This window comes from Pipra filicauda, unplaced genomic scaffold (assembly GCF_003945595.2).
Source record: "Pipra filicauda isolate LSUMZ 115617 unplaced genomic scaffold, ASM394559v2 scaffold155_size1731166_pilon, whole genome shotgun sequence".
Classification (NCBI taxonomy): Eukaryota; Metazoa; Chordata; class Aves; order Passeriformes; family Pipridae; genus Pipra; species Pipra filicauda.
The window spans coordinates 1,306,326-1,334,164 of NW_024104051.1; the positions used below are offsets into that span (position 1 = coordinate 1,306,326).

Here is a 27,839-nt window from a genome sequence, read left to right on the forward strand (position 1 = left end):
TGGCTGGGAAGGTTTGAACCAAAGGCTGATTTACTGGACCCACACTGGAGACATACCAATGCAACCTGGGCCATGGTGGGGAAACCACCAGGTGGGTGTTAGTAGGTGCTGTAACCAGTGCAGAGAAGTGGATGTGAAAGCCACTGTGTCCAGACAGTTGCTGGACTCCAGTACTCCTCAGAAGCTAAAATCGCCTACAGCAAGCATCTCAAATTATAGCAGCTGGAAGAATACTCTTATTTGTACATGGTCCCAGTGCGACAGAGCTGCAAACACAGCAAAATGTCTCTTCCTCTTTTCCACTCTCCCACATGCTGTGTCTAGCTGCAGAACGGCTCAGGCTTAGGCTGGACCAACAGAACAATGTCAACAGTAAAACACCAGATACAGTTGCAAGAATTCAGTAAGAATCACAGCCAAGCTCTCAGGGAAGACAAAACCTTCCTCCTTGCAGCTCAGTGCTTGACACAAGAACCCTGCTGAAGCTCAGTGCTCTTGACTAGAGAGAAAATTTATTCCGCCTCAAGAATGAAGCCTGTAAACCTGCTGCCAGCACTAGAGAACAAGGAAAAAGGCACTTGAGAGCAGGCATGCAACACTCATCTCTCAAACACACTTAAGGACCTGAAATTTTAATCAAAATGTTTGCATTACACTTCTCAAACAACCACTTGCAATGTGCAACAGGCTTCTCTTCTGCCTCTTTTGAGTACCTGGACTCCAAATCCCTTGCTTCTCAATAGCTGAGAAATGACAGGGTGCTTCCATGGCCCAGGCTGTGAATCTTGCAGCACATCCAAACTCTAGTAGGAGTTGGTCTGGACTTTTGAGAGGTGCTCTGGGCAACAAAATGAGTGGAAGAACTTTAACAGTAATTCAAGAAGAGCTTTAAAAAATTTATTAATGCTACAGTGAAGAAAAACTGGCTGCTTATATGAGATTCAGCCAGTTCAAGTCAGCCAATTCAGACCAGGAGGTGAAGGCATGGAACCCAACACAAGGAGCTTTGGAAAATCCACACAACTACACATTGCTTGAAGGGGCAGGCAGCTCCCTGCTGCCCAGGGAGATCAGCCAGAACATGCAGACCCCAGGACCTAGCTGTGGGCATGCAGATGTGCAATATCCTGCTCTATCTTCAGAAGCATCCTTGTGACAGGAGCAACCCAGCAAGGGTCAGCTCTTGCTGAAGATCCTGTCAGAGTCTTGCTGAAGACCCTGTAAACCCAATGCTTTTCAGGCTGAGGCTTTAGGGACATCAAAGACATTCCAATGATAGGATAAAAGAAAAAAACAAAGGTTTTGATGAAAGGCTGTGCAAGTTGATTGTTGTTTGCTCCACACAACAGCCCTTCTTGTGTAACCACACCTTCTGTAAAACATAGTTCCATGAAACAAATTATTATCTCCAGTAGCTTCCGTCTACACAAATTTCTGAAATACTTTCATTCCAAACTGTTTTGAGAGGAAACATTAAAAAGAATGGAAACCTGGCAATTAATCAGATGGAAACCTTTGTTTCCACTTTACAGAATAGGAAAAAAAGAAGAGAGAATTATAAAAAGAATACCCAACATTAACACTGAGTAGGGAAATGAAAGATAACGAGAGGCCAGGAACTGGGAACACTGGTGCGCTGCATGCATTTACCTGCATTTGGACGTGGTTCTAAAGGGTGGGTCAGATCTGTGTTTGCCATTCTCGTTCAAACCCACATAAACACCTAGCTAGGAGCTGGGTTTTGACAGATGAAAATTCTATTTTCTTTAAAACTCACAAAATAAAAACCTTGAAAATTTTTTTTGAAGCATGGATGAAAGTCTCTCCTGGTCAAGACACAGAGCAAATATTTACAGGTGCTGGGGAGACACCATTTCCTCTCTTTAGGCTTCAACCCAGTGTCTGCTACATAATTTCATCCATTCAATGAATTTTCTTTTCCAGACATCTGCCAAGAGGAAATAACTTTGCTGTATTGGGAGTCTGGGAATCCTAGAAAACAATCTTAAATCCATAAAATAATTGAAGTGCAGTTTTACTGAGCTGTTCAGTTCGATTCTGATTTTTACTACAATGTCAACAAGAGTTTAATTTGTTTTAAAGTTTAGGTTCTTAAATCTGAGTGATATACGGTAGTTTACAGCTTGCTGGCAACAGCTACTGTGGAAAAAAAATGAAAAGTGCATATAAAGGCAGTTCTAAGTTTGACATTGTGAAAGCAGGGAGCAGTGCCAAGAGCAGCAAACAGCATGGCTTTCCCAATCCTGGCTGGCTTTAGGGACTGCTTGCTATTGACATCAGTCGCTATGGGATACATTTCCCTGCTCTAACAAATCTCATCTGGAGCCTGTAATTAAAAAAGAAATGTCTCAAAGTGTAATTTCTTTCCCTAAAACATTTACAGATGTTAACTAGATTGCTAAGAGTGTGAGATGTCTGTGGGTGAACATCTTCTTCCTTATCTGCTGTGTCAAAGAGGAAGATTTCTTTACTAAAACCAATTCTAAAGGTAGCATCTTTGCTGTGTACATCTTTGTGTATGGGGATGGTGGTGGTTTTTTTCTAAACTGCTTGCCAAACTGAAAGGTTTGGAGGTGTTTTTATAATTTCTTATTTTTATCTTTTCTTTCAGAAGTCACCTCCAGAGTCGGCCTGATTTTAAAAGTACTCAAAGGGACTAAAAATGTCTTTCCTGAGCAGATGAAGAAGTATCCCATCTGAGCTGTAAAATTATAATAAAAATAATAGTCGTAGTAAAAAAACTAATAATAATAGTAGTAGTGATGTAAGTTTCCTGCTCCAGTGACTTTCCACCAGTGTCTTTGGCTGGCATCCTTTGCTAAGTGCTGCTAAAAGCATTTACAGGAGCCGCCGGACGACCAGGGAAGCTGATCTGCTTTAGGTGTACACCAGACATGAGAGGGGAGAACGTGACAAAGGGATGGGTTTTTAGAAAAGCATGTCCCTTGGGAGACAAAAAGAAGTTTTCTTGGCTGTTGAGGGAAGGTGCCGGCCCCAGCTGTGCCTTGCCAGCAGCATGGAACACTGCTCCCAGCCAAGCACTCCCTGTCCACATGGCCATGTCGAGCAACTCCCCAGTACCCTGCAGGAGGTGATGGCTGAAACTCTCCTTCCTGACACACACAGCCCAGGGCCCTTCCCTCCGCCAACACCCTCTCTCTCCCTTTTCATTCTCTTTTTTTCAACCAGCTTTGATTGGAGCCAGAGCCTGGAGTAAATCAGAGGAATTTCTAGATTTTTCTGAGTGCTGTGAGCTCTTGCTGTTTTCCGGTACCTACTTCCTGCCATATCTAAAATAACAGCAGCTGCAGGGGCCTGATAGAGAAGAGCTCCAGGGGAGAAATTCTCACAAATGGGGTGGGAAAGAAAAAAAAAACTAAAAAAAAAGACAGTTATTAGGGAGACGATAACACATAGAGCCAGCATCAGATTCATTGTTGGAGTTGATAGCACCACAGGCTGTGGATGTTGTTGTCAGAAGAAAACAAATCCTGTAAAATGGCCACGAGAATGATAAGTCTCCATGTTTGTTGGGATAACAGAAGTAGCTTTACAGCACTTGTCCTATTGTATGGAGTATCGGGCCTCGATTAGCTAATGTCTCTGAGGGCCAGATAAGCAACGATGAACGTTCTGACCTAGAAGCTTTCGTGCTTTCTCTTTGTCATGGCTATCTATGGAGAGCTGCAACAGAAATCTTTGCACACATAAAGAAGACCTGCTCTTTTGAGAAAAACATCACAGAGAGTGGAAAATTGTTGAATTACCTTGTTTTCTGCGGAGAACGTATGGTGCAGTGTTGTCATTGTCTCATTACAGACCACACACGTACAGCAACTCAAGACTTCCAAAATGGACATGGTGCATTCACACAAAATATACTTATGTGCAAGAACACATTGAGTTCTCTTTGAGATTCCTTGAAACTAACACAAATATTGCTTTAAATATCAGCACACCCCAACAACCAAAGTGAGGGTTCTTAAAATGCCACCAGTCAGTCACACTACTTGCGCAGTACAGGCAGCATTTCAGATTGTTGTATGTGCCATTAACCTTAACATAATAATGTAATAGAATCTTCCACAGTTACTTTGGGAACTATAAATTGTGTCTGCGTGAACTTTTGGGCCCTGAAATTTCCACCCAATATTAGAGATTTTCATGTATTCTTTGTTTTCAACATAGGACTTTTTTAAAGAGCATTAAGTGATTGTGAGATGAAGGTTATCATGATTGTGAGTTGGAGCTTGATCCGAAGAACACAGAAGGCAACAGAAGAATTCCTACTTGCTTCAATGGGCTTTGCATCAAGTTCTTATGAAACACAGGCAGATATGTAAAAGTGGTCTACAAATGCACAATGTACTGGTCTGATGACTTGGCAGAAAAAAATCAGTCACTGCATTGCAAACATCCTATTTTGCTCATTATTCCCAAAAGATCATTTGAAATGTTTTAATGTTGACATGCAAAAAAGGCAAATAGATCTGTTCTCTTATTTTGCCTGAATTTTGGAGCATGCAAGACTTCTCTGATGTCAGCAGACTTACTTCTTATTTCGATCACTCAAAGAGGACAAGCATGTTTCTGTGTTTACTTCAGTATGTTGGTTTGAGTGCATATGCATGTGAGTGCATGTGAGTGCAGTTTGATCCTAGAGCTCCTAGATCCTTTCTAGGGAATAGTGGAAAACCATACACAGGGGTTTAGTAGCAGCACGTGGTTTTTCTTTTCTGGATTTTAAACCGTTTCTGTAGGCCTAAAAATCCTTGCTTTGCTTCAGTACACAGCTTAGGTGCCAATTTTTAATTGTTAAAACAAAATTATGTTAAGCTACTTGGTTCTTCATATCCCCAAAAGAGGCTCCTTAAAACATGAACCATTTTTGGTTCATGTTCAGGTGATTACACAAATTGACCAAGTTTAGATAGACTAGACAATATTCTAGTCTAAACTCATAAAACCAAAACTAATTAAAACAATTTTTTCACCAAAAAATCAACCTTGACAATACAAAGAAAGTGAATTTGTATTCCTGCAAAAGTAGAAGTAGTTAGAAATCATGAGGTATTGTCTAATCTCGTTTTAAGCACTGTTATGGTTGTGCTGACATATGCTCATGGAGCAGTACATTTATGGTAAACTGGTAAAGGAATTTGGGAGTAGGATTAATGAACTTTCCTTTCACACTAAACTAGATCAGATCTCAGAAGGAGATCAATCTGCCATAATTCCCAGCTTTTGTACAAGAAAGGCGAGCATAGTGAAGGTCAGAGACAGACTGAAGTGCAGCATGGCAACTATTTACTGACATGAGACTGGAAAGAATATCACATGGAGCACAACTTGGACTTCAGACATGTAGGAAAGAATGGTTCATTTTATGCCACTAATCATAGCCAGGGGTTAAGATATTTTGGAAAAGCCCTATAATTTCTCATTCTGCAAACCAGGATTTCATTACTGGTAAATCAGGAAATTTATGAAGTCCATTCATACAAATTAATTTCCTTTCCTGATTTCCATTGGCATGTGAGATACAGATACATAATAGAAATAAAAGTCTGTAAAGGAAAAGATACACAGAAACGTCTGTTAGCACTTAGAAATGGGGTAATCTCAAGGAAGGGTGTAGCTAGAAGGATCATCACTGCAGCTAGTACATTCAATCTTAAATAAATTGGTTTTGGATCTGAACAGGTAGAAATCAGTGCAGTTGCACTACATGTAGATGGATCTATATTGACTTACTATAGTTGTCTCTATCAAGAATAACCTCAAGGTCTCCCACCCTAAGATTTTTGTTGTGCAGTAGCAGTGTAAAATCTAGATGTCTTTCTCATATTATGAGGAATATTCCCACCTAGACAACTTAACAAAGAATTCTTACAGCCATTTTAGTGTCACAAGTTATGGGGGTTTCCCCGTTAAGTGGTGCTTCCCCTCGATGAAAGTTTTTCATACGAAATGTAAATCTCTCTTCAGACAACTTGCTGAACACTGACATTTTTCCAAAAATAGGCACAAAGAGGTGTGACCATATCCCTCAGGGGACCATGCACAACAGAAGGCATGATACAGCCTCATCTGGCATCACAAGCATCTGCCAGCTCCTCCCTGAAACGAGGTCTTGACTAACAGTAAAGAAATCGTGTTGGTCATTGCAGAAATCTAGATTTCATCATCAGAGAAACCATAAATATAGCCCTGAAATACTAGATATACATCTGGCTGATTTCTGGCTGGCTGACCAAACATTTTTAGGGTCACAACACCTAACATGAGACACAGAAAGTCCTCTATCTGACCACCTTCCTCACTAAAATAAAGAGAGACAGCAAGTTTGCTTCAAATTTCAAAACCAGATTATTTTTTCCGAATATTCACCTAACAACCAAAGAAATGGTCCACCCATTTGTAGATTTCTTGGCAGGAAATCTGGCATCTCTACCAAACTCTGCTCACTTTTTGTACTCTTCTCTGTGCTGAGTGTTGAATCCAAAATATTCCTTATAATAATAAAGTCTACCCCACAGTTTGCTCATGGTACTGTTATGCAAGGCCTTGGTTCCGACAAACTAGTTCATGGGAGCAGAAGGTGCTCTGGTTTAAGATGGTGATATTCCCTGTAACAGAATTCAGTGGAAGGGAAAGAATTAGGGAGGAGTTTTCTTTTTCACTTTAGCGAAGGATTTTTTTTTCAAAAGTGATTTTGGTCTGGAAACACTTAAAATTTTTGATGAGACACCATTCAGTCCAGGTGCTTTTCCTAAGATAATATTAAATATAGCTTTGGAAACTTCAGCAGATGTTCCAATTTCTCCTAGTTCAAAATTTTTTTTCTACTACTCTGCCTTTATGTAAATAGTTGACTCTAATTGATTCTTTAATACAGTGATTCATAATCTGTTGTGAATCTTCTGTTAATTTACTTGCAAGTCTTAATATTTCCCCTGGTTTAACACATCCTGTTTTAGAACATCCATCAAAGTTGATGGGAAAAATTTTCATGGCATTTGGATCACATCCTAAATGTAACATGAATGCCATCTTTCAAGAGTTGCAAAGTAAAGGGATTTCCTGTTTTATTCTTCAATTGTATAACCTTGAAAGTGAGCTTTTACAAAGCCTCCTCTGCCTTGTCAAGGTCTGATCACTTCTACTCCTTCTAGCACTCCTTTTTCTGGGTAGTTTCCAACTGGGGAAAAGTCAATGGATAATACATTCTTATTTTTCTCATTTTTACTGAATGCCCTCTTACACTGTGAGTCTTAAAACTGATATGGAAATTTCTCAGGAAGTTCAGGTGATGGGACTGTATTTATTTAGAGAGCACTTCCTACCCCCTTAATTTCCATATTATTTCTGAGGGTTTTTTGGGCTCCCTACAGGAGCTTTCTCCACCCGGTGGTAGCACTGAAGCCCTTTCTTCGTCTCTTAGAAAACTTGTCAATACAACACAGAAATAAGTTATGGGGTTATTTGAGGCCCCAATGGAGCTGGGCCACCAAAACTTCCCATCTGCAGGCAATGCAGCCACCTCACTGCAGATCGATACAGACAGACGGGCTCCTCTACACTCTCTCTTCATATCTATGTAAATTTAATGATCACATTGCTCATTTCATAATCTCATCTAATTTTTCTCTATACTTAAATTATTTTGGGGCAAAGTGAGGTATCCTTTAGGCACACTTTTCCATGGCAGTCAAATCCTGGGCTATTACTAATCATTTGTACCATTTTACTTTTAGACAAACTCCTCTCACACTCACACTCATCCTTTCCTCTCTTCTTCCAGAATTCATCTTTGCTCATCATTTTTTCCCTTTTTTAAATTTTTTTATGGGGATGCTATATTTAACCTTTCTCTCATTTCTCTTTTTCTCAAGCCTTCTCTCACACTAATTACCCCACCAGGTAGTTTCACAGCCATACTCGAAGTCTGAAACTTTAAAATGCTTGCTAACTGTGCTACAGCTTCATGAGAAAGCTTCTATTTTATTTTTTTAGTAAGTTTCCTGAATAGAATATATGTATATACACACGTGCACTTGCCTGTACTTGTCACAAAGGGCCCCAAACCTTCAAATGTGCTGAAACCTCTACAGGGAGCAGCCCCATGCAGAACCCCTGTTTTGACTGAGGGTCCTGGAGTCCTGCAACACAGATCTGCCTCTGCCAGCAAACACAGACCAACTCAGCTGAGGGCTTCAGCTATCTCTGGACTTGTAAATTAGTGACTAAAATACTGCAAGAAGATGCTTTTGCATTAGGATGTCTTTCTGACAAACGTTTCCTTGATTTCAGCACTGCTGGTTCCTCTGTAAGACTTTAGTTTACCGTTGAAATAGTGTGAAAGGTAAGTCTAAACCCTCTAAACCGAAAGGTGATGGGCACCTTTATCTCTACAACTCTGACTATGTGCTGAACAGGGCAGAAATCAACACTGTCTGGTAATAATGGAGGTTCACAGTTTCCTATCAAGTGGTGATCTGACACAGTTCATCCAGTGAGTCTGTGGTTTAAATAGACTACAGTGTGCTTGTCTGACCTGTAAAGATCCAGCATGGGTTTCCAGAAACAGTGAGAGAGTTCCTGGAAAGTCCTCTGAAGCAGCCATTGCCACCATATTGGCCCGCTGATGCAAAAAGCAGTCTTCTCTCTGTGGTTGATGGCACTTTCTGCCCTAGGATCAGTTTTACTTCTTTTTCTTTTGTAACGAGGTCTTCCCTCATCCTAACATACTCTCTATGTGGAAGAAAAAAAACAAGAAAAAAATCCCTGAGAACTATTTCAAAGTAGAGCTCAGGGTTTGGAGTAGAGCAGCTATCTCCATCTCTGGCAGCCCTTCCAGAGAGATCTTGTGCACTGCCTGGCTGAGGTACAACTTGCCAGAACTTGGACCCATTATAACTCTCTGCAAAACCACAATTTGCATTGCATCAATTCTAGCAACATCAGGAAACTGTAGCCTTTGACTGCTGCGGCCCACGGGACACCTCTCTATTGTGTGGTGCCATGGTTAATAGTCAATGAGCCAGGGAATTTTCTCAGAAGAAAGAAAACAAACAAGAGTGTGTAACTGAAAAAAATCCAGACCAGTTTCTCTGCTAACCTCTTTTAATATGACGATTTCACACACAGTCACTTTAGACTGAGAAGAACATTTGAACCTCCCAGTACTACTGACCCAGAGACATTACTATAAGGAGAAGATGCCTGGAGAAGCTGTTAATGCCTTATGCAGATGCTCTGAGTTGAAAGCCCTCGAGTCAATAGCTGAGTACAAGTGCAGCGTGGAGCTTGGTGGAACACAGAGTCATCACAGGGAAAAAAAAGAAGCCAACTAATAGCGAAGAGATTATCTTTACCAGTTGCTTCAGTCTTCCAAATGAATAACTGGATAGCAAAAGCTGGGATGCCAGCACCAGTGACAACCACAGCTCAAAGATGTGCAGCAGCATGGAACCAGTTTTCAGAGCTGCAATGGGCATTTCAGTTCAGAAACTAACTGTGCACAACACAGCATCCACAGGATGGGCTTCTCCACCTGACATCATGTTTCTAAATGCTTTTACTCAGCACGCACCTGTAGATTTTCAGAAAAGTCAGTCATGAGTAGAAGAGACTTAGATCACTTTTGCCCGTGACAACTACAAGAATGCAAAAGAATTAGAATACTAAATCTTACAGCTCATTTCATATATAGCTTATCTCATGCACACTATATATGCATATGGATTTGCTTATACAGGATAGAAATAAAGGTTAAAATAAATATTCTTCAGGTTTTTATTTTTGGAGGATTCTCTTGTGACCCAAAATAGCATTTTTTCTACTTCTTAAGTAATTTGCAGAAGATTTTGCTTATGAGGTGGCAATGAAACATATTTTCCCTGAAGCATTAGAAAAAGAACTGACTGCTGTTCCCAGACTATCAAAATGGATTTGTAATATCTATAGCAATACCTATTCTGCAATCCCAACGATATCACAAGAGTTATGAAATGGAACAAATCTTCACCTCCAGCTCCCACAGAAATCTAACATCAAGAGCAATCTTTAAAGCACAGATATAAAACATCAAATCTTGTCTTCTGCACTCTCATATGGCTGCAGATGGGTCAAAATTAAGTAAAAAAATAATGTTTTAGTTGTGCAGAGGAAAGGCAAGTAAGGAATGTTCTTGTGCACACATGATGCTTGGATAACATGAGCTGTAACTATGTAAGGACCAAAGAATTTAATCCCTTAATTATGGACTTTGATAGCCTATAGCATTGCTTTTTCAAGACTGTTCAAGTGCTCATATTGCAATTTACTTGTTCAGGAACAATGCAGCTTGGGAGTTTTGACACACTTGCAGCACCGTCTCACTTGGCTTTCTGCTGTTTGCCATGCAGTAGGCTTCATAGTGTGCAAAATGTAAAAGACCTACTGACAAAGTGAGGCCTGTAAAGTAGGTAGAGGGCTGGTCCAGCTCCCCAGTTTGCTGACAAACCCAGCCAGCCTAGCCAGTGAAGAATAGGACCATAGTTTTCCCACTGTACTTCTTACTCACCAATTGTTCCCAGGTATTTTCAATGCCCAGACTTTGCAGACTTCCTCAGTGACAGAGGAGGAGGGGAACATTTTGAGGGTCTGCTTTTTTTCATAAGATTCCTCCCTGCCTGGAGATAAGCCTATTGTGGAAAGCCTGTGCCCCCTTTGGTTGCAATCAGCATTAGCTCCTCAGAGAGGAGGAAAGACCTGGAGCCAGGTTATCAAGCAGCCTGCTCTCAGCAGCAATGGTCAAGACACTATCAGGCCCCTGACCAAGCCCCCAGATGTCCAGCAGACACAGATGAAACAGCGGTGCCGCGCAGAAATCTGCTAGGGAAAACTCCCTCTCTGCCTATCAGGGACCAGGTTTCCATGAATGCAGCTATTATGTGCACTTTAACTACCAGCCACACGCTTGGTCCCGTTCCCAACAAACCCAGAGGGAATGGTGTTATTGACTTAAGTGGGAGCAGAGAGGCAGGCTCTCCACAGCTTGGGGATCCAGGAGCTTGCCAGTGCCTCACCAAGAGTGCCATCTGTGAAGTCAGGGAGTCTGCTCATGAGAGTGCTTCCTCTGACACGTATGTGTTTGCTGGCAGCTTGCTCTAGCCCAGCTCTGCCGAGACGCAGTGGGGGTCTGTGTGATATTGTGCTCCCTCGAGAAGAGGAGTCTGCTACCACAACTTCCCCAGCAGCGTTTTGCCAGAACGGGTTCAGGACACAGGAGCATGGAGGCCGACCAGGAGGCACAGGGCCACACCTGACCACCTAACATTGCTCAGCTCAGCAGAAACAATTCAAACAAACAACATATTCCTAAAATACTTTGCATCGGGACAAAGCTTTCTCACGAAGCTTCTGCAAGCCATGTATTTTCCTTGGCACTGCTCCAGGCTTAAAAGCAGATGTAAATGTTGCCAAGGCTCAGATACAGCAACTTCTTCTCTCCCAACCACCAGAGAAAACTTACAGAAAATAACCAACAAAACCTTTACCATTTGAAATAGCAACGCCAACAGCCATTAATATGGAAATAGAAGAATGAATCGGACATGGGAGTCAGTAGAGACTTCTTCCCCAGCGAACTGCACAGCCACCAGCAGGGCTGCCGTGCCAAGCAGCTCTTGGCTGTAAAGAGGGGGAGCAACACAGCTTCAGCCGAGCACTTAATGACTCCAAATGTTAACACGAAGGTGTGTGTGCAAATGCACAAAAAAGCAAATCTGTTTTTTCAGCACTAAAAATACTGCTTTCTGCAGCTTTCCCGTTGCTTGGCCAGCTTCCTGCTCCCTCTGCCAGTGTCTGCCATCACTGAATGGGGCTGGAGCCACTAAGGACTTCTCCAAAGGGACCAGACACTTCCTTGAAAGTCTGAGACTCCCTGAAAATCTAAGTGCTGATGTTGAAAGAAAGCAAAGTTCCCTACCGTATTACACAGCATATCGCAGCTAAGAGGTAGGCAGGTCTGCCCTAAGCGCAGCTGCACACCTGGGGCTGGAGAAAACCAGGAGGAACACCTAGTCTGGTCATCTGCGCTTCTGGGGGCTTTCTTCTGGTGGGCCTCCTGGGAGACCCAATTCATCAAACCCACTAGAAACAGCAAAACACTATCCCCATGGGTGTGTGGTTTCGTGTAACAGGATACCCCTCCAACCCAGACACGCAGCTCCACTGAAGGTCTGACTTGAACGCATTACTTCAGCCCTCCCGTACTCATCGCCTACAACCCAAGCCCCAAATGTTAACGACTCAGCATGTTTTATCACAGTAGCATGTACACTTTCAATCATCATTAGAGACGAGGAGGGTCTAGGCTCAGGCACTATGCCAGGTTAAGCAAAACTTTCCATGAGGAAAGCTATTTGTTTTCTCCCAGAGCTGCGAGGCTTGGCCAAGAGGGAGGGAGGGAAAAGCTTGCCCAAGCCAGACCAAAGTGTAGACAGTGTTACTGGGCTTTGCAGACTACCTGCGTGTTGTTCTAATGACATTTGGACTACTGGAAATCACTGAGTGAACTCAGGAGTTTTCAAAGGCATAATTGTGGCAGAAGCAGACTAAACTTAGTGCCTCAAGAGCCAATCGCTTTAATCATGAAGCTGAGATGTATGAAAAAGGATACATTTCAGCAAAAGAATAATTCTGTCTGCTATGGTTCCTGTTCAAATAAACTATATCACCAAACCACGTGCATTTCCAGAATATAGAGGAGTAAAAAAAGAACATATGGTTTAGAGGCAAAAAACTTTCATATATACTGCATAGGAGATATATGGACTTGTCAGACATCTAACAGTTCAACGCTGTAAGCAATTCATGGGAATGACATTAGCAATAGCTCATATTACATCCAGGAGTTACAGCTTTTACTGCAAAAGTTATTTTTAAAAGAGCCATGTTTAAAATGAAATGGCTGGCAGGGCTGCAGCTTTCAGTAACACTTTACCTGTGGTTTTGCCACTTTTACATACTTATTGGGGACTTAGTGCTCCCAATTTACCTTTTCAGAGTAAAATAAAAGTCGCAATGAGTGCATTCATTGGCACAGTGCTATAAAACTCACAGCTGTGCAAAGACAATCACAAGAACAAAAGCCTCCTTGTTTTAAAAAAGATGATTATGTGGTTCTGATACTTTTTCTTAGCCACATATCCAAACATCAGATACCTTTGTTTATGACCTGTGTATTTTCATCTTACTACACAAAGATTTATAGATCGAATCAAGTCAAGATCAGGATAGAGACCTTTATGAAAGCATTCATGTGGAGAGGAGGAGGTTGAATTAATATACAAAACTTCAGACAGGAGATCTGTCATTCAGATATTGTTATTTCACTTCTGGCTCCTACACAGGACTCAGGACGTTCTGGAGAACATTTTTTTCAACAGCATGTGGAACCTTGGCCCCCTGGCCAGCAATGGGAGCGTGATGGTGATTTCAACAAAGCTGGGACTGCATCTCAAAAGTTGATATTACAACCCAGGAAAAGCTTGAAGAAGTTGAGATCTTCAGCTTCAGTACTCAAGCCCACCTTAAAGAATTCTCCAGGATGCTGCTTTGCTTTAATTTAAAAAACTGCTTTTGTGAAGTTTTGTGCACTGATATAACAAATGGGATTACACATTTACAATACACCTTGAAATCTGCTGAGAATGTAAGTCACACATTTTTTCCTGTGCTTCCCCCTTGCTTTTTCAAAATAGTTTCATTTTCATCTGTAATAAAAACTACATTCTTTGATGTGTCTAACAGCAGGAAATAATTTCACAACTCAGTATCATTCTGCTGCAGGAAAAATATCCAATAGCTATTGGGAGTGCCAGTTAAAAACTGAAAAATGTTTCTTGGCATTAGCATGCTTAATTGACCTCTCTCCATCCTGGTGAAAGGAAAGATTTGGAGCTCAGTTCTGTGTTCCACTCAGGCTACACTAGGTACAGGAAAGGGAAATGGGTATAAGAAAGGTGATTTCAAGTCACCTTCAGCATCTCCTGTTGTATGCCCGGCCAGTTCCCAGATGCCTGAACATCCGGAAAGCTGTGTGAACTTCCAATCTACTGCCTCTGGCTGGGGGTTTCTTCTACCACTAAGAAAAGCAATGCTAATCCACTTCATGCCCCAAAGGGGCTCTACAGCACAGCAGATGCAACAGTACATCAAATAAAATGTTTTCTCTTAAAAGCAATTACAGAATGGACTTGTACTGAAGAAGTCCCTCAAGCCTGCCTGCCTAATGATTTTCCATGAGCTCCACCACCCTAACATCCCACACTGCTCCCAGGTTAGCTCTGAAACAGAAATGTCACTTAACCTTCACTGTCTAAGGCAGGGGTGGCGCACACACACACACAGACATTGTCACCCCTGGCATCAGCTACCAGGGTGCCCCAGTGTCCTGCAGGTTTCTGCAAGAGCTCCTGGCACAGAGGACAGGAGACACTTCCTCTCCCACTGCAAAGGACCATGGGCTCTTGCAGAGGACTAAAACAGGCATAAATGTCACTATTTCAACCACTTTTAATCAGATTTTCCTGTGAAAGCAGCAAAGGCAGTCAGCCATAATCTTTGCTAGGAGGTTGAACTCAAAATTATTTGAAACGGGTGCTGCTATACAAGCCAGATACCTTTCAGTATCAAGAGCATAGCCATAATATATCAGGTATCACTTTATGGTGTGAGTTTTAAATATGTTCTGTATGTGGAATCATATATTCACATACTGAAAGGGACAGCACATTTAATGAGTAGCCCAGGTGGCTACTGTGGATTTCGATTTAAAACAAATTGCCAAGACCGAAACTTATTTGTCAAAATGGAAGTCACCTTGTGGGCTCCCTTTATATCACTTCAGCTGCCCACCATTACCAAAGCAGAAAAATGTCATATAAAGGATATGTATCTATATAAATTCACTGACTCTTCTTTTCCATCTATACTTTGCAGTGTAGATGGTCTATATTTGGACATACTCCAAAACAAAAGGAATGAATATTTCTTTGAACCCATAAGCTGAAACCAAAAAAATTTCTGTTTATACCTGGTCCAAAAATGCTATGCATATATTAGATGCATAAATCAAACCTCCTTAAAGTGGTAAACAAGCAGCCAAAATTTTATGAAATATCATCTGGGAAAACCAGCTGGGTATTTTATTTGTCTGGCAGTCCCATAAGTATGTTAGATGTCTATACCTCACACTTCTCAAATACTTTTAGGTAAAACTGGATGTATAAATAGCTACAAGTACTCTATTAAAAAAAAAAAAAAAAGAGGAACCCTCCTTACTCATGGATATGATATTCTGGATTCGTGGATTTGATATTCTGGTTTTCAGAATACAGCCATAAGGTACTACAGATATCTCTCCTCCAACAAGAAAAACACTTAGAGGTGAATATGATACCAGTAATAAACAATGGTGATGGCTTAAAAGTTCCTATTTTTAAAAAAAAATCAGGCACGTGAAAGACTAGTTGCTCCCATTTGGCACGAGCCACTTGCCAAAACCCATTGTCCCTTATTCCACAGTTATAGCCAGAGGTCTGAACGAAACAGTGCCAGGCACAAAGTCATTGCATATGTGCATTGCCTTTTCCATGCCCATCTCAGTGAGCAGCACCTCCTGGGATACCAGGAGCAATTACTGGTGGTTTCCAGGCAGTCACTGTAGTAGCCAAACTGCCCTTTGAGACTGTGCCATGGAGCCCTTCCGTAACTGAGAGGTGAGCATGAGAAGGGGATTTTTAACTGAGACAGGATGAGCTGATTAGATAGTTGCTGGGGAGATAAGATCACATCAGATGTGTGGCTTCAACTCACACTTACTCTGGCCTATGGGTGGGCTGCTGCCAGCGGGAGCGGTCCTGTGGCACCCCTCAACTCACAGTGCCAGACTTCCTGCCCCTCTCGAGGGCTGGACCCGGTGCTTGGACAAAGGGCATGTGGTTCCATGAGCTGACCCAAGAGAAAATTACGTGAGTTTTGCTATTTTGGGCAGGCTAATTTTTCATTAGCCTGCTCTGCTGCTCCATAATCAATTGATATGATTCAAAGGAAGCAGCAAGAACATGTGACTGAGAGCAAGACAGATTGAGGCTACCCTTTCCACTGGAGCCTGCAGTTACATCAGATTAAACGGAATGTGAAACCAATGTCTGCAGTGGTGGTGAAAAGGCTGCCTTCATGAAATGCATGTAGCATAGACCCAAGTAGGCTTCCAGCCTGAGCCACAGTTTTGCGCTCCTGTGCTGTGCATCTGAGGCATGACGGAGCTCTGAATGGTTTGAACAGGGCGGCTTGGCCACAACAAGTCCAACATGACATGCTTCCTGCCTTTAGCCCCTCTGCCACATACTTTCTCTCTTAACTGCCCAGACACTGAGACAAATATAAAGATGACAGTAGTCCACTCCAGATTACTACAAGGGCTTCATTTTGTCAACACAAAACATGGAGTGGATGACCTTTCCTTTCAGGTAGTATGATAAGGTTTAGATATGAAAGGGCAGCTTACGTGGGTGACACTCCATCGGTGTGAACCCTAAGACAAACCTAAATATCAGTTTAGCCATTTCTGATCAAGCCCTTTAGAGGAAATTGGTGGTATATAATTTCTGGAAGTTTGAAAGGTTGGGTTTTTTCCTATTATATTCTGTTACCAGGACTGTTATATTTATGAATTCTTTCTTGGCCTATAGTTCTTGTAGAACAATTTTGATAGCCTGCTGGATGCCAAAGGGAAGTATATATCTGGATCTGGCTAGCTGAAGAGATCTCCAAAGTCAACCTCAAGTTTCAGGGCAGATGTACAAGGTGCCTTCTACAATTACTTCTGATCATCTGTTAGAGGATTGCTGTGCATGTGTGTCCAGAAGAGGGGATAGAAGAGAGATGAGGTTTAAGGCTAAATTATTTATGCTTTGTCAGAGAGAATGAGCGCTGCTGAAAAAAACCTAAAACCTCTCAGAACATATGGTAGCCAGTTCCTCTGTTCCTCCAGGAGAAACCTCAAGTAGACATGGCTAAGGAGCTTCATTCACCCTTCATCCATGAGATGCAGTCCCATCTCTCTTGGAGAGACCAGCCAAAGGCAACTTTCATGGTTCTGTCAGAGGAGTGGTTGCTGGATTTTTGAGAGGTAAGGCAGGAAGACTGCCCATTTCTCATGCTTTTCTAGAAAGACAGCTATAAACTTGGTTTATATTTTATCTCAATTCTCCTCCTTCCATATACAACTTCTGTTTTCTCTCAAAACCTAAATTTGGCCATGGCTTTTTGTTTTGGTTTGCATACATTTCTCACTTAGTTTGTTGAAATCTTACTCCTTACAGCACAGACAAGTGGTAAAAATGTCTGCTATATGAAAAAAACCTTGTCACAAAGATGTGTTGTGCATAATTTTAGTGAACTAAATTCCTGATTAGGAAAAATTCCTTAGACCTGTCTATCATGTAACCAGTAATAACTTCTGTTAAGAAAAATAATTTTTCTAGAGTTGAAAAGCAAAGGGCTGCTATTCAGGCTCCAAAATATTAAGTTGCAATCCTAATTCAGTGAGTAGCATGCTGTTTAAAATAGAATGACAAAATGTCCTATTTAAAAAAAACCAGTGCAATGAATTGTCTTTAAATTCTCCCTCAAGGACAATCATGTTCAGATGTTCCTTGGCACCAATTAGTTTCAATGCAGCCACTTAAGAGGCATCTCTTCTTCAAACAGAATGGTATGTTACATAAAGTTATGTGGCTATTGGAAGGGAACTCACATACTGCATTAAGGTGAAGGACCAGAATACTATTGGGATGCTTAGCAGCAAATGCTAAATCACAGTTCAGTGAGGTCACATAATCAAATTCCATATTATCCCTTTTACTACATTCAACTAATAAATCTTTGGAAACTAGAGTGTGACAAGTTTATCACAGTATTTTAGCTTTTCGGTGGTGCATGGAGGCTATATATACATACAGAATCTTACAAAAGAAAAAAAAATCATCAGCAAGGCCACAAGAAGAATGGCAAAAAAACAGTCTTAATGCCAGATGCAAACAGACTGAAAAGTTATGCTGAAAGATGTGCCTCCATTTTCAATTTGAACCTTCTCAACTGAAGTAGAGCAGTTTATCATTTACTTCCATTGAACAGATTTGCACATCAGACATTTCACTGCATTACGAATGGGACAATGTTAAATATGTTTTCCCTGCAGCTCCACAGGTCACTGGTGTGGGCATAAGCCAAGAACATACAGTTACGGTTATTACAACATAGCTGTCGGTCATGCAGCTAGCTCTATGCTAACTAACAGCATTTAATGCTTAGATAATGTGGTTTCATTATTGCAAGTGGAATGAGAGGGCCCTTTCCTGTATAGAGACAATCCAAGCGAAAGTCCGAACCATTCCACCAGGCTGTTAATTGAACTTTTTTTCCACCAGGATTCAAAAGAAGGAGGGGGTTAAGGAAACTCACTGATAAGAGCAACATGGTGAATGCAAACCTATGCTGCGGAAGACTTACCATCATCCAGGTACATCTGGTCCAATTCCTCAGGTTCTCGCTTGATCGTTACAGGAATAGGGGCCAAATTATGATTACTTTCCTCATGCAACTCTGGCAATGACAGTGGTTGGGTTGTTGGAGACTCATTTCTGTGAACCTTCGGCAGTTGCTGCTGCTGTTGACCCATTATGGATGAGTGAGTTGGACTGCAGGACTGCAAATATGTTGGCTCTTGGGTAACAGATGGAACTGGAGAAGAGGGACTGTTGGGATAGAGTGTTTGTTGATAACCAAGGGGACAGCTACTGCTCAGATGTTGACTCACCTGCGGCTGCAGCATGATGTGAGATGATTGCTCGGAGGAGCTTGGGTGCACAACTATAGACCTTGGCACTTCCTGTATGGTGGGGACACCTCCAGCAGGCTGTTGAAGTCCGAGGTGACTGTGGCCCGGGTTGGGGATGCACTTGTAAGGAGAGGACGAAAGGTCGTGCAGCTTGGGGCTTGCATTGGGAGAGGGTGACATCACGGCATTTCTCTGCTGACAGGAGGCAAAGCCAGCCACGAGGCATGAACCAGGATCAGGGGGCATCATGATCTGCTGGCTGTAGTATGGTTTAGAGAGAGGGCTTAAGCCTTGGTTCATTGGTCCACAGGTTTGAGCAGGCTCATAGTCATCTGTGGGTTCTGTTTTTATAATTGGAACTGTTAAAAGAAAAAAGGTTTTAAATAAACATGAGTTGCGTATTGGTATGATCAAGTTGGCTTGTGGCTAGGATACCCTTTGCAAAACAAACAACGTCGTGAATAAGACTCTGTGTGTCTTTTGCCTAGTTCTCCCACCCTATAAAAAAAATGAATGAGTCATCAGCACAAGAAAGTCACAGCTGGTTCTAATATTGAAAAGGACTATTTTCTTTGGACTCTCCTCCAGCACTAATGTGCTATAAAAATCTATTTGCAAATAACTGAGCTTCAGTGGAAGCTTTGGACCCAAGGGCTCCATGGATTTGTAGTAATCAAGGCAAGAATTTTAACTTGGATATACTACTGCAGTTCCACAGCTACTGATGGCTCATTTGATAAATGTCTGCACACTCAGTAAACTGGAGTATAATAAGGTAGAGATGGGGCTTTCAGAGTTCAATGAAAGTAAAGTTGCAATGATACATGACAAACTGCTATGTACAAGAAGTTTTCAATTATGGGGATATTTGTGAAAGATAAGATACGGTTTATTTAGTTTTTAATTTCTGCCAATGCCAACTCCTAAGAAATGTTAGTCAGTCTCTGTCTACCAAGAAAAACTGATTCCTGTTCTAGACATTTGCTTACTTGTTCCAAAAAATGCCCGACTGAGCTGTCAATTCTCTAAAAACTACGAGAATCTGGACAGAAATGGCAGTCAATGAGCATCAACTCAGTCATGACAAGTGTAGAGCTGCTTTCTCAAATCGGAGAAGATCCTTCCTCAAATCACAGTGTCTTTTCAACACTGGCTTTCTCTCTCAAATCAAGGGGAGGTGCCTTTGAAGCTTCTGCTACAACAGATGCAGTGCAGAGGTAAAAGACATCCACTTTCTCTATCAGGAAAATTATAAATAATAGAGCCAGCCTGGTCTGTAGATGTATTTTTTTCTAGACAGATGCAACTCTAATGCATACAATGCTTGAGTATGGATGCATTTATCTTCTTTCTAAAAAATTCCAGTGACACCAGAGGATATTCTTCAGAATATTCTAATAACCAACCCATTGTGGCACAAAGTTATTAACGAAACATCTTTGCACAACTCAGCTCAGAGACATATGTGTTGTGTGAGTGCCTCTGACAATATTTTGCTTGTGTTTTAGAAAAACCCTTATACATTGTCCTGTCATTTACTATGTTCATGTATGAGTCTTTTTGAACCCCTAAATATGCACGTGTGCATGTGTACATATAAAACCTCTTTTAACATTCACAAATTTTGCTGGCGGTGAATGCACTTCACTACCCTTGTTTTACAGTTCCCTAGCCCCTTGTTAACTTTGTTCCTTTTATGTTCTTTTACATGTAGATGCTTGCAACACTTGTTTCAGGATTTCTAGCACCCCTAGTAAAAACAGGTCGATATATGTAACAGATGCACAGGTGCTGCTCAAGACAAATGTGCTGGGGATAACGGACTGCCATTGGATTCCTCATAATCTTATTTTCACCACCTCGTGTGCTGTACACTGGATAGCAGGGCTACTAATGCACTTGGTTGCAGAGAAGCAGATTCCAGGTTCAGTGACAGCTTTATAAAACCACTATCACACCCTTTACGAAAATGCAAGACCAAAGAAACACACCTAGATAAACACAGCAGCTCAGATATTGTAAGAAAATACCTTCAACAAGTTCCTGAGCTAGCAAATATTCTCACATGTTTTATATTAGGTTCACTGTGCTAGCACTAACCACAGCACAGCTGGAAATATGATGGTTGTTGAACACTGAATTTTCCTAATATATCACTGTTATAGAAACACCTGTGCTAAATAATTCCAAGCTCAACCACTGCTAATACAACTCCAATAAACCCTGGAGTTGTCTGACTTGTTATAACCCAGAGAAGGGTTATAGCCCTGGTGGCAGGCAGGCTGGAGACTTTACAGAAGGCAGGTTCCTGATCTCAGGCTGGTTTCTCATTGTAGCTCTTCTACAGCACACCTTTGCTACCTGATTTGCCAAGCACTTTTTTGTCACTTAACTTTGAATTATTTTCTTTATAAAAGCAATGCCATGGGGTCCATTTGGAGGTCTGATTAGTGGCCATGAATATTGTGAATCTCTTTTTTTGTGTTGCTACACTGAAATACATGGGCTGCAACCAACAGAGGATAACCATTAAGTCCTGCTCTGCACCAGGCAAAGGACTGATGGGTGGGCAGGACTCCATTCCAAAAACTCCCTTGGAGATGGTGACAGCAACCAAGGACACTCCTGGCTGCCTATAATTCAGAGTTCAGAGGGAAAATAGAGACTGTTGTTAATTACAGGGCCAGTCAGGGTAGGTCACAGTAGCTTGTTTGCTAACAGTAGGTTGGTAGCCAGAGAGGGAAGCAAGAAGAAGGGATATGAGATTAAAGTGGTACCTCCATTTTATATGACATCTGTTTACAGTGTTTTGCTCTGAACCGATGCTCCTGAGCATCAGTTATTTCATGTAATGGGAAACAAATTGTCTTTAAATGGACAGATACTTACCTGCACTTAGGCTCAGAGGTGCCTGAACTCATTCAACTGAATTGTCTCCACTACCTTTTTTAAGCACAGTAAAAGCACAGTAAAAGAAGTCACTCCTTGCTCATTATCATATATATTGTTTGTAGGCTAATCTCATAACTAGAACAGGTATCACACTGGAAGACAGGAAAAGTATTCATTCTGAAATGGTGAAGGGATTTGTATCTGACTTTTCAGGGCTTTGCTATTTGCACAGCCATTAACCCTGGGCAGAGTGAACGTATGCATTTTACCAAACTGTGGGATGGCAACCACTCACTATCCTTTACAAAATCGCAAATGTCTTCATGGGGTACCAGTTTGGAGAAGGAAGGTCTATAGGATATTTTTTTTTTCCATGAAGAACCCATTATAATGATGCAGATGATCTGGAATCAGAACTGCAAAGCTGAGCATGTCAGAAGAAATGTAAGACATTACACTTCTCTTTTTGGGCAGACCTCAACTTTAGTATTTTACATGAATTAACAATAGCACTTGACTTGTGGAGGACAGATATACCACGAGTTGCCACATTACACCTGTTAACAGCTTATTTACACTACTCTGTCCTGTTACCTGCTTCTCCCTAGCCTATGTAACTTCACCAAATGGAGTAACAAGGGCCAAAAACCTTTGCTAGTGTTTCTATTTCCAAACTCAAACTAGCTGTGGGTCTGATATACTGAACACTCTGAAAATACAATGAACGTGTCAAAAGTTGATGTAAACCACCTTATATGCTTTCTTTGAAAAGGCAACTATTTTCTTCTACTTTTCAAAGGACTGCAGAGAGCCAGAGCAAGAGCTGTGGGTATTTCAAGGCACACCTTCCAAAACCAATGCATGAACAGCCTGCAACTGTGCTCAGTGGCTACCCACCCACCCTCATGGTGTCTGTGGTGTTAGTCAAACAATTCAGAATACTTGAATGTAACACACCCTCCCCACTGTCTCACTGACTTCTGGGGGACTGAGATGCTCAGCTGGGGTGAGCAACTGCAGCTGACATAGAATAGCTGAGGATACCAACCTTAGTGTCCACCTTCACCATTTTCTCCTAGGTAGGAACCTACTTGGTTCCTTCAGAAAATCACAGATATCTGGAGTTGGACAGGACCCTCAAGGATCAAGTCCAAATCTTAGACCTGCACAGGAGAACCCTGGGCAACCCATTGGACAAACTTCTGCACAAGGCAACACAGCAGACAGGGCTGTTCACTGGCCAGCCGGGGACTAGTGTTACCACTTACCTAGTGACTCATGCTTGATTAACTGCAAATCTTTACAAACCCAAGCTCAAAAAAGGGGTTTCAAGCCCTTTTATAGATCCTCGTGGAGGCACGGTAAGCTAGCTGCCATAATACACATCCATTTCCATCATCACTCACTTGCACAAGTGAATATTTCACACAATGAGATACAGACAGTACCGTTAATTTTCTCAGGATTAATATTTAACAGAGAATAGTATTAGGATGACTAACCTCTAGCTCAAATATTTCAAATCTTAAATGACACAGTAAAACCCCACCAGCTAAAAGAGACACTCCTAGTCACACAGCAGGCCTGGATTGGCCATTAAGTGCAAAGCCCTACAGCTGTTCAGAACCTGCAAGCACTTTCAGCAGAAACCAGGCTATTTCTTAAATCCAGCAGAGCTATACCAAATAGCAACAAACATTCTGTCTCAAAACTGCTCCATGGTGCTGAGAAAGCACTCAGTCTTGCAGATTCTCAGCTGGCTAGAATGAAAAATTGTGACTGAATTTGCCATATGCTGAGATTTGCCCATAATAAACTTCAGCAATGAAGCCAGAATGTGTGAAGTTGTATACACAAAAGACGATACTGTTTTTACATGCAGTCAGGCTCAGAAGTAACGTTATTCATTTAGGAGACACTACTCTGCTATGGATCTGGCTCTTGCCATAAAAAGGCAAAAAAGAAGGCAAGTTTGGTTTGTATGGTGAATTTTTAAATGCCTATTACTTCACAATGCATTAGGTCAGCTGACAGACGATTTTAAAGAGTGCTTGATTTTGAATATTAAAATATGACAGAGCTCACTGTTATAAATTAGTCTGATAAGTAAATTAATTTCTGCTAATTGGTGTTCAATGGTTCGATGATGCCTTCTTAGATTCTGAACACATGTCATTATGTCATCTAATTTAATATGAAGTTCTGAGAACCACACATTGGCAGCAGCCCTGACTATAAATCAAAGCTTCTTACTCAGAAGGACCAGGGTTATGACATCATACCGAGGTACTGGTGGAAGACAATGGTCCTTCTGTGTGTGTCTGAATCTGGGAGAAATATTTCAGCCAGTTCTGCAAGCCCACATTAAATGAAAGGCCTTTCTAGCAGGTAAAAAGTTAATATATCAAACCTAGAAGAAAAATAATAAATCATGCACGTTCAGTAAAGGGAGTCAGAAAGTGCTCAAATATAAATTATATGTATTTTTTGACAATTCTAACAAGTCTGTTTGCTTTTACACTTTAGCAATCCAGATGGGTTTTTAAACTTTTTTGGAGGGCTGTTATTAAAATATTCAAACTGAGAAAATAAAATCATATAAATTAAACAGATGTTTATCCTGATTAACATTAAACTAACAAATTCCCATTTTCCATGTAGTATCATCAATGTAGATATTTATGGTCCTATAATATATTTATTTTACCCTTAAGTTTGATTGAACCTATCCAACAAAATAGCTACCTTTCATGGTGTAGACTATGATGTAGTTCCCTGGCACCAGCACATAGATTTTGGTTAGAGTATGAAAATGAAAACACTACTTTTTTCATCATATGCACACACACATTTCTTCAACTTCTAGAGTAAATGTCTTGCAATTGGTAAGAATTAGGGATGAGGCTTTCAAAGAGAGTTCAGGAGTTAGGTGTCTAAATCTTCATTACTGAGCTGAACTCTGACAGGCTGTTCATGCCTTTGAAATCCTCCTTTGTCAGTCAGTTTTGATGCTGACAGCACACCTTCAGAAGACACTGCACAAGTCTCCCCAGCTCCTGCTGCTCCTTTGCTGCTGGTTGACCAGAGACATAGTTAGGGATGTGGACGCATCTCCAGGTACAGTTCAGCCACTCTGGATTTGTGCAAAGACAAAATCCTGGCTGCTGCAGCAGCATTGGCTGGATCCAGCACGCTTGAGTGAAGCAAGGACCTCTCCCCTTGTTCTTACTGTGGAGCAGTTAGGGAGAGGCAAGGGGCTGGCTGCCCTCAGAAAATATAATCCCCCCTTTGGTAGCATCCAAGCAGCAGTGGCTGAACAAAACTTTCTGAAATGCCCCACCAACATATCTGCAGCAGTGACAATCTCAGTGACAAGGGACAAGCATTCAGCCCCAGGGATACTGTGAGACAGTCACTACAAGGACCTGTGCAGATGCTATCTGCGCACTTCCATCTATTAAAGCAAAACATTTTTAAAGGTTAAGCTACTATCAAGCTTTAGCTGTTAATTAATAAATCCAGAACACAGTGACTCAGAAACAAAGGGAGCCTCATGCTATCAAGAAGCTGTAGGCAGCACATGTGTGAATGCAGCTTTTATCTGCACAAGTATCTGAATTCACCCTGTCTTGCTAGTACACTGCTACTGCTGCTGCTCATTGGGAGGGCTAACTCTAACATATGCCTGCCTGCCCTTTTTGGGTTTGCGTGGATAGATTTTTATGGGATCAGATGCATATGTAGTTTTATACAAGAATAGCTCCAGGAAGATGGAAGCCTTGCACATACATCTCAGCATATAATCTCACCATTATCTGATTTGGAAATGCTTTCTAGCTAACTCATTTGCTAAATGCTTTTCAACAGCTGTTAAACTATTAGGTTATTCTACACATATTTATAAGACAGAAGATTATATATGGTAGCTTGGTGCATGCACTGCTAAACCAGGTTGGGAGGAGTGGGAAGTAGGTGGAGGGCATTTGGGTTGTGCTAGTACAGAAGATGGGCACTGGCTTTCTTTCAAAAGAAAAAGGGGAAAATTCTTAAAAGGCACAATTTTCCATCACAACACTTTATTAAATCCTATGATGCTGAATATGAAAATCAAGTCCTGTGATATGCCCACTTGGGCTGCTCTACTGCTGTTCCCACAGTGCAGTGCAGCACCTGGCTCCACTACTGCCTTGAGTTGGAAGTTTAACTGTGCATAATACCCAGGCTACACTGGCCAAGGCTTTCTATGTCATCTCTGTCAGATACGTTAAAATTCACTGGGTTGAGGTGTTTTTCAATGATGCTGCACAACATTGCGCCACCAGTGCTGACTTTACCCCTGCTTCAAGAGGAGAAGAATAGGAAAGCAGGGTCTGTGGGAAGGGGTCCTGCAAGGACAGGGGCAGCTAGACAGTCCTCATCACTGGCAGTCCTGTGAGATGCTCTGCAAGGACAGGTTGTCAGGAGGGCATCCTTACAGCACCAGTCCTATCCACAGATCCATCCTCTCTGGAGAGGTGTTTGGACTTGGCTGACCTCGGACATCTCAGCTCCAACATGGTCTTTGTCTTCAGAGGAGAATGCAGTTTCTTCCCCAGTCTTCCTTGCCCATGCATTTCGATTCCAGCAGCCTCCACCACTGTTTCCCCTTTAGGATCAATTACTGGGCTAGATTAATTTTGATCAGCCACTTGAGGAGAACAAAAATAAGCATCTCCTGTAATCCAGCCCATGTAATTCTAAACTCCGCTCCCTCACACAAGTTTTACCTTTTGACTTTTAAGCTAATTGGAAGATCCCAAAGCCCCACACTAGCTAACATATGCATGTGAAATCACTGGGAAATAAGGGAGGGAGTCCTTGAGATGCTCATGTAGAAGGGTTTGGTGACCAAAACTATAGGCTGGGTTTTGTTACCTGAAGGGAAATATTTGAAAAGAGAAGTACTGCCAAAAGACAACTTTATGCACTGGAAGTTAACTGTTATGAGTGATCATTGCTGCTGCTGTGGACCCTGATGGTCAGACACAGCCAGGGGCTTCTATACAGTGCTTGTCCACCCCTGCCTGTCTCAGGGACATCACACAGGTAATGCTGGCTTTCCAGGTGAAGATGGAGCACCGCACAGAGAGGCAGAGTTCTGCCCTTAGAGATCAAGACAGACTGCATCTCCAGTTTGGATGTGGCTGGCTAAGCTCTGGCTGACTGCTGAAAATGGATGTCACCTGGATGAAGTGTGGTACCAGCTGGGTATCCACTAGAGCACGCAGGGGTGTAATGCTGGTGAGTGCCTGCTCTACTCTGCCACAGACCTTGAGTGGCTGCTGGATGGGAGTAGAAGGGCTGATGCACTTGGTGATCATGAATTTTATGAGTGTCCTAAATGGAAACAGGACTGACAAAATCTTACCTGTTTTTAGTTACTCTATTAGATGTCAAAAGTAACAACCAACCACTGAGCAGCCAAAATGAAATAAACTGTGACAGTGTATAGTGTAAAAATGAGTAACTGTGATTCTTATCTCCATCTAAAATAAGTCCCCTCTGGTCAACATTTCTCCTCATCCCTTCTGTTGTCCTATCCTGCCCCGCACCAGCTTTGCAGCAGTCTGGCTGTTCCCTGGGCTGGATGGAAACACTTCCAGAAGGTGTGAGGCTCCAGGCCTGACTCAGCTGTGCTCAGTCCCCTTGTCGAGGTGTTGCCCTCCATGGCTCTGGCATGATCATGTTGCATAAACCACAGATTAGAATCCATTCACAATGCAGGCTCCGAATTAGGCCCTGCTTCCCCAACAGCCTCCAAATCATCATCTTTTTTCAGAAAGGACTAGGCTGATAATTTTGCCAACCTCAAGCAGGGAAATCCATCAAATACTGAAGAGGTGAGAGGTCTCAGGAGACAATCAGCACAAGCTGTGTGCTGTGTCCCATTAGAGTGACAACACTTCGCATCCTCATTTTGTTGTTTTCTGCCAAGGCGGCCAATGTCACCTTCTAATTCAGAGAGTGAGGTGTTGGTGCAAGAGCCGAGGTG

General features: G+C 41.9%; 1 protein-coding gene across 2 annotated transcripts in view; it reads right to left on the reverse strand.

The window, feature by feature from the left end:
- Window positions 1–27,839, reverse strand: part of NFATC1 (nuclear factor of activated T cells 1) — a 111,156-nt gene that overhangs the window by 12,560 nt on the left and 70,757 nt on the right. The window contains exon 9 of one of the 2 annotated variants that reach the window (XM_027721519.2): window positions 18,896–19,275. In XM_027721519.2, the coding sequence (XP_027577320.1) occupies window positions 18,896–19,275 (380 nt within the window). Of the gene's footprint in view, window positions 1–18,588; window positions 19,276–27,839 lie in introns of both variants that reach the window. The other variant, XM_039379103.1, reaches the window with a different exon arrangement.